A 14,528-nucleotide genomic window follows, 5' to 3' on the forward strand; every position below is an offset into this window, starting at 1 on the left:
TCCTTCAATAGTATTAGAACCTGATTCTTCAAAATTCCAACATAGCTAAAGACCAATAGCTCTTCAGGGCTCCTTCCAGACTCCAGCACCAGATGAGGACTGCAGAAATATCTACTCTGGAGGATTAACCAACTCCTGGAGTCTTGGCCTTTCCATCACGAGACAGTCATTGTAGGACTACCCATGGTATTTATTCGTTCATTCAATCCGTTCTGCTCTTTTAGAGAACCCTGACTAATAGGGAGGTTTAGGATGTGTGCCCTTGCTGATGGTGCTGGGTTGTGGGAGAAAAAAGCCTTGTGCCACATCCAGTGCACCCTCTGCTTTGTGGGCGTGGTTGGGTCCAAGCTCTCAGTCTCCAGCTCCCGCCTCCACACTTGCTGCTTGCTTCTATGCTTTCTCAGCATCACAAACTCTTATCCCTCTAGAAAGTAAGGCCAAATAAGATGCAACTCCTATAAGCTGCTGTGGTATTGGTTTTTGTCATGGCAACAGAAAAAAAAAAAAAGCAACTGATACTCTTAGCAAAAGCACTGAGAGCCACTATCATTTCTTCCAACATTTTCTATGACGTGCTCATGTGTAGGAGGCAAGGAGGTTCTTGTGCCCTCAGATAAATACTAGGAAACCTTTACTGTTAGACACATAGGATTGTTCCTTCAAAGGAAGAGATCTATAACCTGCTATCTACCTTGGCAACATTTGCGATGTGTGGCTGAGACCACAGCAGATCCTCTCCCCAGACCCTTGTCAAGCTTGTTTTTTTCATCAAGCTATAGAATGCATCAAGGCATCTCATGTACCTTACAAAGACTTTCTTTTTTTTTCTAAAGATTATTTTATTTTTATATATGTGAATACACTGTAGCTGTATTCAGACACACTAGAAGAGGGCATCAGATCTTATTACAGATGGTTGTGAGCCACCATGTGGTTGCTGGGAATTGAACTCAGAACCTCTGGGAGTCGATGCTCTTAACTGCTGAGCCATCCCTCTCTCCAGCCTTTACAGAGACTTTTAATGTGGTCATATCCAATATTTAGCTTACTTTGTATTTCATTGTGCATACAGGATTGAGTTAATTATCACTTGTTTTTACCAAATTGTGCTGTGCTTAAACTTGCCTAAAATACTCAGTCAGACTTGAAAAGTTTGAGACAACACTAGCTACGTAGCAGTGTTGAACAGAAACACCTTCTTGCTTCCTAGGGGCTATTCTGCTGCCTGTGGTGGTTACAGAGACCCAATACACACTAATATTACTGTAGAGACTGTAAACTGTGTGTTCATACCATGATTTATTGACCCAATGATAAAGCTACTGGGTGGACAGGTTTGATTGTATGCTTTTCTTCCCTTGACGGAAGCAGTGGGAAAGGAACCTGAATGTGTCTTGGTATGTCCATCCATGAAAGTCCATGAGACTTCATACCCTAAGGTGCACATAATTTTCAGCTTTACTATAAAAATCTAGGACCTTTTCTAACTGAAAATATCAATTTCATTTCTACCAGCAATATGTTAGAGATCTTACTGATCTATGTTTTCATGGATGGTTGATGCTTTCAGTTTATTTTTCCAGATAAAAAGCTATAAAATATTTTGTTACGGTATTTTACTAAGGGGCTGGACAGGTGGCTCAACTATTATGAGCACCTCCTGCTCTTAGAAAGGACCCAGATTTGATTCTCAGCACCCACACTGGGCAGCTTACAACTGCCAATATACCAGTTCCAGGGAATCTGATGCCCTCCTCTGGCCTTTGTGGGTATCTGCACTCACATAGCATACCCAGCATACACTACACATAAATGAAAAATAAGAAATGAATGAGTACCACAAGAACCATGGGATAGAATGTAGTTGGTAACACTCCTGTTCATTCATGAAAACCTAATGCAAGACACGGATGACCTTGTTCATCACTGGAAAGGGAAAGAATGAACTTATATGATAATGAGAGAAATTATTATTCATATTGAGAAAAATGAAACTGGACTACCCAATTCCCACATACATAAAAATAATTCCAGCTAAGCCAAACGGTGGTGGGCCAGCTGCCAAGTTCTGTCCATTTGTCCTGACTAGTTTTACTCCTAATGTTCACACCCTCTAATTATTCTATCAAGTTTCCAGATGTTGTAAAGTGACTCCCCAGTGAAGAAAGGTCCCTTTATCATTTTAGGGAATGGATTCCTGGGGTGTTTTGAGATCAGCAGAGACCCTCCCAACAGAGACAACTGCATGAGGACAAGGGGTTCCAGCCCAGAAAACAGAGGCCCCAGGACAAACTAAACCTGACTTTGATCTTGAACTTCCAGAACAGAGACAAAATGGAGTCCGTCTCCCCCCACCCCACCCCCAGCCTGCTGTAGTCTGTTGTGGCAAGCCAAGCAAATGAGCACATGCTCCCCCCTTCTAATTTCACCGCAGGACTGAGGGAGGGCAGGGTGGGGGAAGGGCACCACTGGCCTTGGGGACCCAGATCTGACTACAGTGTAGGGCACTATATCCTGGCTCAACTGGTCTCTCCACTGTGTTTCTCCTCCCCACTGTGACTAACATTTCTCCTTCTGAATACACCCAGGGTTGGGTTTCCCACAGAATCACCTTCAACCCCCCTGCTCCACCTACCCAGCAGCAGCTGAACAAACTCCTTAGTTTGGCACCCAAAGTGCTTTCAGTTATGGCCCAAGTCAGGGCTTCTCATTCAGGCTTGGTGGAGCTGCCTGCAAGGCCATTTCCTGGACTTCACTCCCAAAGAGCTTTCTTCAGTAGGTCCCGCGGTGGAGACCCCACAGTTCACCTTTCTGGCAAACTTCTAGGTGGGGAGAGCAGGTGAGGTAGTTGTGCCGCATCCTTGGCCAGGCCTCTTACAGGGGTGTTCTCATCCCAGGAACGACTGTACCGAACCCTTGTCGGTACAGAAACTCCCTGCCAGAAATTCCCTGCTGCCAAGTCTGACCCCATGGTTAGTCGGGAAATCTCCCAAAGTAGGCTAAAGTTGAGACGTTATGCTGTTTTGAAAGGGGAACTTTATACTGGAATCTGAGCCAGGCCTAGAGGCCTCTCCTAAATCACAGCAGTATGGGCCCAGGCTCAAACATAAGGTCCTGCCATGGTCACCTTTGTGACACACAGGTGAACACAGGGAAGCTCAGGGAGAGGTGACAGAGCCCTAAGAGCAGAGGCTGTGTCCCCTCTAGCCAGTGCTGAGCCTGAGCCCGAGGGAACCCTCCTCTCCCTGACCTTTACACACTCCACTTTCTTGTGACCCCAGCTGGTCCCTGGCATTTGCAGCTAACGTTGAAATGGTCTCAAGGGACAACTTGGGGGGGAAAGGAGGAGTGAGGGAAAGACCAGGGAATGAAGGCAGGAGGAGCCAGGAACCTGAGGGCGGGGCCTCTCAAGGAACCTGCACACGTGTACCACCGGCAGCAGCACGGTCCCTTCCTAGGATCCCCTGAAGGCCCAGGTGAGCCTGAAAACAAAAGCCCTCGCTCAGATGAGCCGGCCCCGGGCTTCCCTTTGAAATGGCCGAGTGCTTCAGACACAGATGGGGTAGTTAGCAGGTCCATGAGTGAAGGTCAGCTTCCCGCCCCCTCCCCCCCCCCCCGCCGCCCCCTAACTTGCTGCTGTGTACCACGGGGGGGGGGGGGGGGGGAATTGATGTGGCTCCTAGAGGTGAGCCAGTGCCCTCCCCAGGTCTGCTCCAAGAAGCGTTAGGACTCCATAGGGAACAAGTAAGACTAACAGCTTGGACAGCTGTTGCAGAGGCTGAAGACGCTCGCTGGGAAAGGTGAGGCGATTCAGTGGGGAATCGGCGCCGCTGCAATCAGGATCCGCGGAGTTGGAGTTGCCCCTCCCCCATGTCAACTGACGAACACCTGGACCCGATCCCTGACAGCTTCATCCTGCAGCCGCCGGTCTTCCACCCTGTGAGTAAGCTTAACTAAAAGGCTAAGGAGCTTGTGAAGTGGTTGGTCAGACTTCCAGGGCCCTTGCCTATTCGATTCGCCTCTTCTGGGATGGGTGGCTTGAAGAATGGAGGTTGATTGCTGTGAGGGACACTAGTGAGTAAGGACAGCCCCTTCTCCAAGCCTGAGGGAGGGGACGGGAAACCCTCCCAGTCAGGGATACACACACACACACACACACACACACACACACACGCACGCGCGCGCGCGCGCGCCCCGTTCAGTGCCCAGGAGACTTTCTGAAGCCCGGCCACATTTACCAAAGGCCAAACTCCCAGCAGGCACCACCACTAATGAGCACTAATTATTATTTTGGCCTGTTTGGTCCTCTCCTCCTTAGAGGCCTCCATCAGCTCAGTTAATTAACACATCCTGCCAAGAGCCCTCAACTGGAAGCCATTGGGCTGCGGGCCAAGCTGCTCTGCCCTAGAGATATCTTGGCCTCTCGCACCTCCCTCCGTGCCTGAGTAATGGGGCTGAAGCACCCGAGACCGCCCAGGTCCGCACAGCCTGTTGCTTCACAAGCTCAGAGCCACCACCTGGAGGGCTCCTTGGAGCCGTCTGGGCTCTCTGATTGCCTCTGGGAGTTGACAAGCAACCCGTAAAGGCTGACCCTGTGACACTGCCCCAGGTTGGCCGGCCAGCCTGTCGCCACACCCTCTGTGGAGCTCCCACTGTGCTCAGATAGGTGCTGAGCCTGCTGAAGAGAAAGACAGGGCTCCCCTTAACTTATAGAGTGATCCTAATGGAAAAACAACCAGCCAGCCAGCCAGCCAGCTCCTGTCTGCAGGAGGCCAAGGGCCAAGCTAGTATTGTGAGCTAAGACTGGAGAACTCAGAAGAGGGAAGGTGAAGAGGCGGCGTCAGGATGGAGGAGCAGGGAAGAGTGGAAGGGAGCAGACCCAGCAAAAGTAGAGTTGAAAGTGTGTCCACACTTAAGGAAAGCCAGACAACCTCTGTATGAGGAAAGATGGGCCCCAGGAGATGGATCTCCAAAGAGAGCCCACATCAGGGTCGACTTGCTCCCAACTTCCCAGTTCTTTCCTCTTAGCTCCTAAACTCTGGGCACTTCAGTCCTCAGTGGCTTCCCTCCCAGGTGGCACCCAGCAGGGCGCAAACCTCACTGAGGACACAGCAACCTGCCTCCCCTCAGCTAGTTGGAGCTCTGACAGGGCTGTGGGGCTGGACTGGGATTCGCTGGGCCAGATGGCTTTGGCATGTCTGCCCAAGAAAGGAGAGCTTTGGAAAGAACTGTGCTGGGTCCTTGGAGTAACAGCTTGATGGGATGTAGGATTGCCATGGAAACGAGTCTCTGGGCAAGTCTGTGAGGTATCTGTAAATCCCATTAATCAACGTAATGAGAGTCACCCTACCTGTGGGGTGAATCCTGGCCTGAAGAAAAGGCACGCATCAGGCTAAGCACCAGCTCTCACTCAGCCTGCTTCCTGACCGGATGTGATGTGACCAGCTGCTTCTGCCATGCCTTCGGGCCATGATGGACTGTACCCCAGAATGTGAGGCAGGACGAACCCTTCCTCCATTGCTTTTGTCGAGTATCTTGTTACAGCAATAAGAAAAATAATCTAGGAATATTGGGGAGAAAACTGGACCTTCCCTACAAGGACATTTTCTCTTGAGGGTGTATTAGTTACTTTTTTCTTATTGCTATGAAAAATAATATTACTTCGCAAAAGCAACTTAAGGCAAAAAATGTTTATTTTGGCTCACAGCTGTAGGACAACCATCCACCATGGCAGGGAAGATGGTAGAAGGTGACCACTCTCACAACTCCACAGTCAAGAATCAAAGGCCTGAGAGAGGGGATGGCACACGCTTTTAATCGAAGCCCAGAAGCAGACAGAGACAGACAGAGGCAGGCAGGTCTCTGAGTTCAAGGCCAGCCTGGTCTACAGAGTGAGTTCCAAGATAGCCTCAGCTACAAAGAGTGCCTTGTCTCTTTGGTGGGGTGAGGAGGGGACATGAATGCCTGCACTTAATCATTTTATTCAGTCTGTGATCCAGCCTGCCCACATTTAGGACGGTTGTTCCGCTCCAACTAACCTTCTCTAGAAAAGCCTTCAGAGGGGGCTGGAGAGATGGCTCAGCGGTTAAGAGCACTGGCTGTTCTTCCAAAAGTCCTGAGTTCAAATCCCAGCAACTGCATGGTGGCTCAAAACCATCTGTAATGAGATCTGATGCCCTCTTCCCAGTGTGTCTGAAGACAGCTACAGTGTACTTACATATAATAATAAATCTTTAAAAAAAAAAAAAAGAAAGAAAGAAAGAGAGAAAATCCTTCACAGATCTTCCCCAAAATATGTTCCCATGATGTTTGAATTTCATGAAGGTCACAGTCAAGCTTATAGGAAAACTATTTTCCAGGTCTTTCCTCTCTACCCACACCCACTTGTACCCATAGGAGTCCCTGATCCCACATCTGATTGGCACACCTGATTTCTCTTCCTTGTTCAGGTGATTCCTTATGGCACAACAATTTTTGGTGGCCTGTATGCAGGCAAGATGGTCATGCTGCAGGGCGTGGTCCCTCTACATGCACGGAGGTAAGAGGGACTGGCTAGGACTCTCGGTAGAGCCCAAATTTAGGGGCATCAATCTGGAGTTCCTCTCCACCTTGAGTTCTGTAAGCCCTCAAACCCTCACACCACCCCTGCCAGGTTCCAGGTGGACTTCCAGTGCGGGTGCTGCCTGCATCCCCGACCGGACATCGCCTTCCACTTCAGCCCTCGATTCTATACTGTCAAGCCACACGCCATCTGCAACACCCTCCAAGGTGGACTCTGGCAAAAGGAGGTCCGGTGGCCAGGTCTCGCTCTGCAGAGAGGGGCGAGCTTCCTCATCCTCTTTCTCTTTGAGAATGAGGAGGTAAAGGTGAGTAGACAGGTTGAACATCAGGCGGTCTGGAGCTGGCAACCTATACAACTCCTTCTCTTGTCCAACTTTCCATGGCGCTGTGATAAACAGCCCCGTGGACGGGGGATAAGACTGCTCTGAGCTGGCAGAGCAATAGGAAAGGGGAAAAGTCCCTTCATCTAGTGGGGAGGGGGATCCAGTGCATGGTCAGAGCAAGGCTTGCACCCAGGCTTGGTGGCAGGCAGTGTGCTAGACCCTTTTTGTGAATGTGCCCATTACATCTTCCCCACAAGATCTGAGGTGGAATCCACTATTGCCACAATCTCCTTACAGCCAGGGCGGCAGGACACAGGCAGAGAGAGCTTGATATCCAAGCTTTGACCTAACAGAAAGATATTGAGTCCTTCAGATGGCTCCACAGGACAAGGCAGCTGGTGGAAGGAAGCCCCAATGGACAAAAATCATCCCCAACTTCCATAGCCTTGGTTTCCTTGCTATAGATAGGAAGAGGGGAAGGATGAGGACACTGGTGATTATGATGGTGGTGGTGGTGATGGTGTCGGTGGTGGTGGCAATGACAATGGCAACAACTCAGACTGGCTAAGAAGGGAAGGGCTTTGTCATAGGCAAAGTGGACATGGACAGGGCTCTGGTCCCAGGATCAGCTCTGCCACCTATCAGCTCCACAACATTGGGCAGATTACATGTTTATCTATACAATGCACCTGCCTTACAAGGTTGGAAAAAAATAAGACCTTGGGAGGTGTGCTTGCCGGTGCCTGGGATGGATGACGCACACGGTATACGGCGAGCGTTCTGATCCTCAGCTGCACTTGCTTCCCCAGGTGAGTGTAAATGGACAGCACTTTCTTCACTACCGCTACCGGCTCCCACTCTCACGGGTGGATACCCTGGATATATCCGGTGACATCTTGGTAAAGGCTGTTGGATTCCTGAACATCAATGTAAGTTTCCTTGGAACCAAGGCTGGGTGGCCTCCGATGTCCCCTGATCTGAACAGGTCTGGAGCTCACTCACTCGTCCCAGATTGAGAGACAGAGGAAGGTTCTATATGCCTGAGATAACCGAGAGAAAGGAGCGCAAAACTGTGTCAGAAATGAGTGGGATGAGGGGGAAGGGAAGGTGTCCACAGTCAGGAAGCTGGGGAGCGGTGGGCGGGACTCTTTCCTGGTGATGGAGGCTTCGGCTTGGCTCTGATGGCAAAGGACTCGCACATCAGTGCCTATGCAAGCTGCAGTTTGATAGATGACTCCTATCTACCTAATTAACTTATTCAAAATGCAGCTAAATGTGTGGCTCAGTGCTAGTGCACGACCCTGACAAACACAGGTCCCAGGTCTGATCCTCAGTACTGCAAATCCAGTCCTGGATTAGCTCAGTAAACCTGAGGCGGGGCCAAGAGTTGGGCTGTTCAACACACCAGCTCTAAAAGGCTGTGTGGGAAGCAGTCGGTGGCGTACAGCGCTTCCGAAGGCTGGCAGCTCGCTCCCTCTTCCTTCCTTTCTTTCTCCTTCTTTCTTTCTTTCTTTCCCTTTTATGTCATGTGTATGAGTGGTTTTACCTGCATGTATATATATATGAACCATGTGTGTGTCTGGTGTCCATGGAAACCAGAAGAAGGCATCCAATTCACTGTGTGGGTGCTGAGAACCAAACCTGGGTCCTTCAGAGGAGCAACCACTGAAACATCTCTCCAGCTCTTTTTCTTTTTCTTTCTTTCTTAACAGCCATTTGTGGAGGGTAGCAGAGAGTATCCAGTTGGATATGTGAGTTTCTTTCTTTGATTTATTACATTTATTTGTTTGTTTTATTTCCCTCCACCCATCTCCCCACGGATGCCTTGGAGTTAGGAGGGGAGAGGCAAAGCCGGGCTCCCCACGCGGCTTGAGGGGCCGAGGCTTATTCGTGGCAAAGGCAGCAGTGAGGAGAGGGTCAGCTGAGCCTTACACAATCATATGCAGGGAGGAGGGAGGGCCACAGTCCCTTGGGTGTGTGTGAATACATAGTGTGTCTGTGTGTGCACATTGGGGGAGCATACTCGTGTGGAGGTCAGAGGACATTCTGCAGGAGTTTCCTTCCACTGTGTGAGTGCAGAAATGGAACTCAGTCATCAGGCTTGGTGACTCCTTAGCCCAGCTATCTGAATCTCCATGGAGAAAGGCTGGACAACCACCCTTAGAAGCCAGCTGGCCCTCCCTCCTCCCTGCATATGATTGTGTAAGGCTCAGCTGACGCTCTCCTCACTGCTGCCCTTGCCAGGAATAAGCCTTGGCTCCCTGAAGCCTTGTGGGGAGCCTGGTTTTGCCTCTCCCCTCCTAACTCCAAGGCATACTTGGGAAGATGGGTGGAAGTAACTGACTCCCTAGAAGGGCCATGATTCCCATAGGGAGATCATTTCTACTGAGTTTTAGGCCCTCAGGGAAGATGAAACCCACCACCTTGCTGGAAGTGTAGGATGACAGCTCCACTGTCCTTCCAGATCCTCCCCACCACTCAGACATGGGGACATCTCAGGACTCAGAGGATCCCCTCTGGGAGCCCAATCACTCTCCTACTGCTGGGAGAGGCACAAACTCCTTGTGTCCCCCAGATATAAGCAAAGCAGGAAGACCTTTGCCCAAGCAAATACTAACAGCCTCCCCCTGCCTCTCTCTCCTTCAGCCCTTCCTGCTGTACAGCCCCAGGCTGGTAAGTGACCCTCGCCCCAGGTCTCTCCTGAAGGTATACTTGCATTTCCCTTCCTTTGTGGAAAACTACAGCAGTGGGAGGGCGAAGCAGCTCCTGGCTGAACTCCAGTCTCATCTCACCTCTTCACTGGCTCTGCAAATGGGCATTTAATATATTCCATGACTGCCCAGTGCCCAGCCTCAGGCTAGGGAGACCATCCAGCCCCAGACCTCCAGTTGCTCACAGGAGGCAGAACGACAAACCACCTGCTACATACAATTCACAGCACACTGTGGAACAAGGTCGAAGAACTGTGCACAGCCTGATAAGCTCTCCGCAGGCCTACAGCGGGTGCTTAGTCCATGGGCAGGGCTGAGTCTCCTGCACGCAAGCCTGCAGAGATGCTCACCTGCCCTGGTATCCCTGGGTCCCCACGTCCTGGGGCGGGGGGTGGGGGGTGGTATCCTGCTGGTGAGGGACCTGACACCCCAGTGGTCACCATCTCAGTCCTCGCCCATTTCTGTCAGGAGGTGCCCTGCTCACGTGTTCTTCCTCGGGGTCTCTGGCCTGGGCAAGTCATTGTAATTCGAGGACTGGTCTTGAAAGAACCAAAAGAGTAAGTATTTAATTACAGAGAGAGAGAGAGAGAGAGAGAGAGAGAGAGAGAGAGAGAGAGAGAGAGAGAGAGAGAGAAACAGACAGACACCACCATTAGCAAACAGAAGTATGTTAGCCCAGATCGCAGAGCTTATTAATAGGGTTGGGTGGGGCACAGCAGCCTCTGTTGTGGGTGCTGCTTCCCTGTCAGGTAAACTAGCTTCACATCACAAGTCCTAGAAAACAGCCTTTGCAGCTGAGACCGCAAAGAGGTGACATGGCCTCTTACTCTATCACAGTGCTAGGTTCAGTAAACAACCAAGCTGCCTAGAAAAGAAATGCTTGGGTGCCAGAATCTGGCTTCTCCTCCAGTGGTCACTCAAACCACTGCAGCTTAAATCTGTTTAGACCTCCAGTGTTTCCCTAATGTCTCCCTGACCCTATCAAACAGAGCCCTGCACTTGACGAGAATTTCTCTTTAAATGCCCATCAAAACTCTGGGGCTAGCATTTAAGAGCACTCCTAGTACAAATATGAGGGCCAGAGTTCAGATCCCAGCAGCCATGTAACAAGCCAGGCATTCACTCGTGGGGCCCAGCACCCGGGAGCCAGACAGGAGGAGCTGTGCCTTGCGGCCTCTGGCCTCACTGAGAAGCTCAAGCTCCAAACTCAGGAAATTTCAAAGTAACAGCAGAAAGAAATAGTGGAGGACACCAGACACTCCCTGGTGCGCGCGCGCGCACGCGCACACACACACACATACTTACATACGTATACAGAAACATACACTCATACACACCTGTACATTTATGTACACTCACATAAACACAAATACACACATACACACACTTGCACTGACACATGTACACTTGTACACATGCATATACACACACATGCATGGTCACACACACTTGGACAGGTAATTAAAAAGACATAGAATCTGTGTGCTGTAATAATATTGTCTGAGCAGAGTATCATTTTCATATTCATTTACTCTTTTACATTTACTTTCCTGTTCTTTCATTTCATTCTGACAGCCCCGTGGGTTGAGAGCAGCACTCATCCTCCCTAATTTATAGCTGAGGAAGCACACAGAGATTCAGTGACTTGCCCAAGGCCACAGGACTAGAAAGTGACAGCGTAAGCCCCTGCAGCCTGACCCTTACCGCTAGCTCTTTGCAAAAGCCACAATCTGACACATAACAATGTTAACTGTTGCTATGGTCACAGCCATTCCCGCTTTCAGGGGAATAAACTGAGGCTTGGGGTAGGTAATTATTCTACCGACATAGTCTTCCAGTCAGGGATTGAAGTATGATATTCATGTGCTGTCTATGTACTGTCTATATACTATCTAAATACTGACTATATACTCTATACTGTTATATGTCCAAGTGTTCTGCCCAGAGCCTGCCAAACAAACTTAACTCTTAGAAGTTATCCAATCTTCCAGTGGCTCTCCTGCCTCAACCCTTCCCCTTCAGAGTTACAATGGCCTGAAGGTGGCAGAGGCTGATCCACCTCTCTGCCTGCTTCTTGTAGTTTCACCCTGAGCCTGAGGAATGGGACCACCCATGTTCCTGTGACACTCAGGGCTTCCTTCACAGACAGAACACTGGCCTGGGTCTCGTCCTGGGGACAAAAGAAGCTGATCTCAGCCCCCTTCCTTTTTCACCCCCAGAGGTTCTTCGAGGTAGGTCTGAGCCAAGTAATCACAGCTCTCCTTGAGCCCGTTTCCATAACGGTCTGGGAGACTATGAGCTGGATCCTGGGAAGAGTGAGCAGGCCAGTAATACCCTGGGGTAGGAAGCCAGAGCCTGCACTGCAGAAAGAGTCTTCAGATATTGGCCTTCAGTCCTCCAAGCTGATAGCAGAGAACCTGTGCCCAGAAACACAAGCATAGTGACTGCATGTGAGGCATTGTCTTTAAATGCTCCCCTAAGCTTCTAAAGGCCAGGAGTGATATATACCAGTACTATGTACACCTATAATATAGCTCTTGGAAAATAGAGGCAGAAGGATCAGGAGTTCAAGGCCAGTCTCAGCTATATAGGAAGCTTGAGGCCAGCCTGAGCTACCTGAGACCCAGTCTCAAGCTCTCTTTATGGCTCCCGTGTAGCTATGGTTGAGAACATTTCCCAGTGGAAAGCATTGTTGCAGATGGTGAACTTTAACTCCTAGACCCGCCCGTTTCTGATAACCATGTCCCCTCAGTGAAGGAGGAGCCCTATGGTGGTACACCAGGAAAGGTCTGTCTGGAAGCCCACCACCCAGTCAAGCTATCCTTACCAGGTTCTGCTTCTGTGCCAAGAGGGAGGGCTGAAGTTGGCCCTCAATGGGCAGGGGCTGGGGGCCACCAGCCTGGACCAGAAAACCCTGGAGCAGCTTCGGGAGCTCAGGATCAGTGGCAGTGTCCATCTCTACTGCGTCCACTGCTAAGAAGGGCTCTGAGGGCACTGCTTCCAGAGAAGAGGAAGGGCGGCTGCAACCAGGGCTCCACAGTTAACAGCCCCGTTCTACTGTTCTCACTGGAGAAATGGACCTGGCACCACTCTGTCAGGCCTAGTTCACATCTGGGTTACAAGCCTGAATCTAAAAGCATATCACACACACACACACACACACACACACACACACACTCACACACTTATTGCATTTTAATCTATCAATTCTGAAAATAAGGGCCCAGATCAATGTGTCTTTGCATCTGTCGTCCACATTCAAATTCTGACTTGGTCTTCATTCCAATCCAGGCCCAGCCACTGAGAAGGCAAATAGAGTGTGAACAAGATGAGTCCCAAATCTGTGATCAGCACACACCATCTACACTCTCCTCTTCATCTACACTTTTATCTACAGTCACTTGATAGTTTGTGAAGCCTTTGCCCAGAGTGAACAAATATCGTAGCTGCTCTCATTGTTTTGGCCAAAGGGAAGCAGCCACAGTCCAGAAAACCACAGATAATGGGACATTTTGGTCACCCAACCATGTAAACAACAATAATCTCCCATAAGATTATAATATAGTCTGGGTTGGCCAGAGATTATTCAATCTAAATAAATCAATCTAAATTCAATCTAAATTCTATAGCATACCCTGCAATGTCCACCCAATGGCGAAATGCTCAAGTAATGCATTTCTCAGAATTTGTCCTTGTCATGAAGTGATACATGGCTATATCCAGCAGAACAGGTAGACCAGGAAAAGGGAACCTGTAGAGTTTGATTTGGACTATTCCTGGAAATAGTCTTGGGCTCACCTTAGAGTGAACTGAAAACACTGTCTCTGAGGAATGTGTCTGTAATCCCATCCTCCCGCCCAGAGCTGTGCCAGGTCACTGATAGAAGATGCCGATGAAGAATTTGCCGTGTTCTAACATATACACTAAACAAAGAGCCACTTTCTTCCCTTATCCATTTACCAAGATTGATCATGTACCTTTCATAAAGGAAAAAAACCTCAAATGCATTTCCAAGAGGAAAGTTTTTACTACAAATATATGTCTTTATTGTAATCCAGGGAAACTAGAAGTCAGAAAAAAAGATGGCTGAGAGGCAACCTCTAGACACCAAGCCTGGGATTCTAGGAAGGATCTGTGTCAGAGGAGATGGCAGGTTGGTGGGTTAAGATTACTTATTTAACCTTCTAATGAAATAAACTATCTTGAGAGACTATAATATACTATCTTAAAATGTGGGGAGTAAAATTTATTTGGTGTTGATGAAACTTAATAAAAATACATTGTTTTATCCACTGATATTATGTATTTGTATTATGTTCATAAATTAAATTGGCTTGTCGTTTTACTTATTCATATGTTAGTGGCTTTTCTATTATTGTGATAAATACTGCTAAGAAGGCAGCTTAGACAAGGCAAGGTTTATCTAGGTTTATAGTTCCAGAGGTGAGTCTCACAGCAAGGAAACAGAAGACAAGAGGAGTGCTCACATTTTGAACTGTGCAAGGGGGAAGCAGGGAGAGCAAACTCAAATGGCAGGAGCCTTTACACTACCAAAGCTGTTCCCTAGTGACACGCTTCCTCCAACAAGGTTGCACCTCCTAAGCCTCCAAACACACCCCACACACACACAGGGGACCAAGTACTCAAACATCTGGACCATGGGTGACATTCTCATTCAAGCCACCAAATCATACACAAGTTAGACTTTTCATGGCTTTGACAATTCACCATAATTTTTTATTTGTTTTTTCAAGACAGGGTTTTTCCTGTGTAGCCTATTTCTATAATAGCCTGTTTCCTTGCTGTTCTGGAACTCACTCTGTGGAGAGGCTGACCTCAAACTCACAGAGATCTGCCTGCCCGTGCTTCCAAAGTACTGGGATTAAAGGTGTGCACCACCAGTGCCCAGCATTGCTGTGACAAGTTAAATAAT

At 49.0% G+C, this 14,528-nt stretch overlaps 1 protein-coding gene across 1 annotated transcript; it reads left to right on the top strand.

Annotated features, from left to right (window-relative positions):
- Positions 1-3,720: 3,720 nt before the first annotated feature.
- Positions 3,721-13,896, top strand: Lgals12 (galectin 12). Its single transcript, XM_052190713.1, has 9 exons — positions 3,721-3,939; positions 6,450-6,538; positions 6,653-6,866; positions 7,694-7,813; positions 8,597-8,635; positions 9,531-9,557; positions 10,064-10,152; positions 11,676-11,826; positions 12,426-13,896. The coding sequence occupies exons 1-9, from the start codon at positions 3,871-3,873 to the stop codon at positions 12,570-12,572; spliced, it is 945 nt and encodes a 314-aa protein (XP_052046673.1). The 5' UTR covers positions 3,721-3,870; the 3' UTR covers positions 12,573-13,896.
- Positions 13,897-14,528: the final 632 nt, after the last annotated feature.

Source organism: Apodemus sylvaticus, chromosome 1 (genome assembly GCF_947179515.1).
Source record: "Apodemus sylvaticus chromosome 1, mApoSyl1.1, whole genome shotgun sequence".
Classification (NCBI taxonomy): Eukaryota; Metazoa; Chordata; class Mammalia; order Rodentia; family Muridae; genus Apodemus; species Apodemus sylvaticus.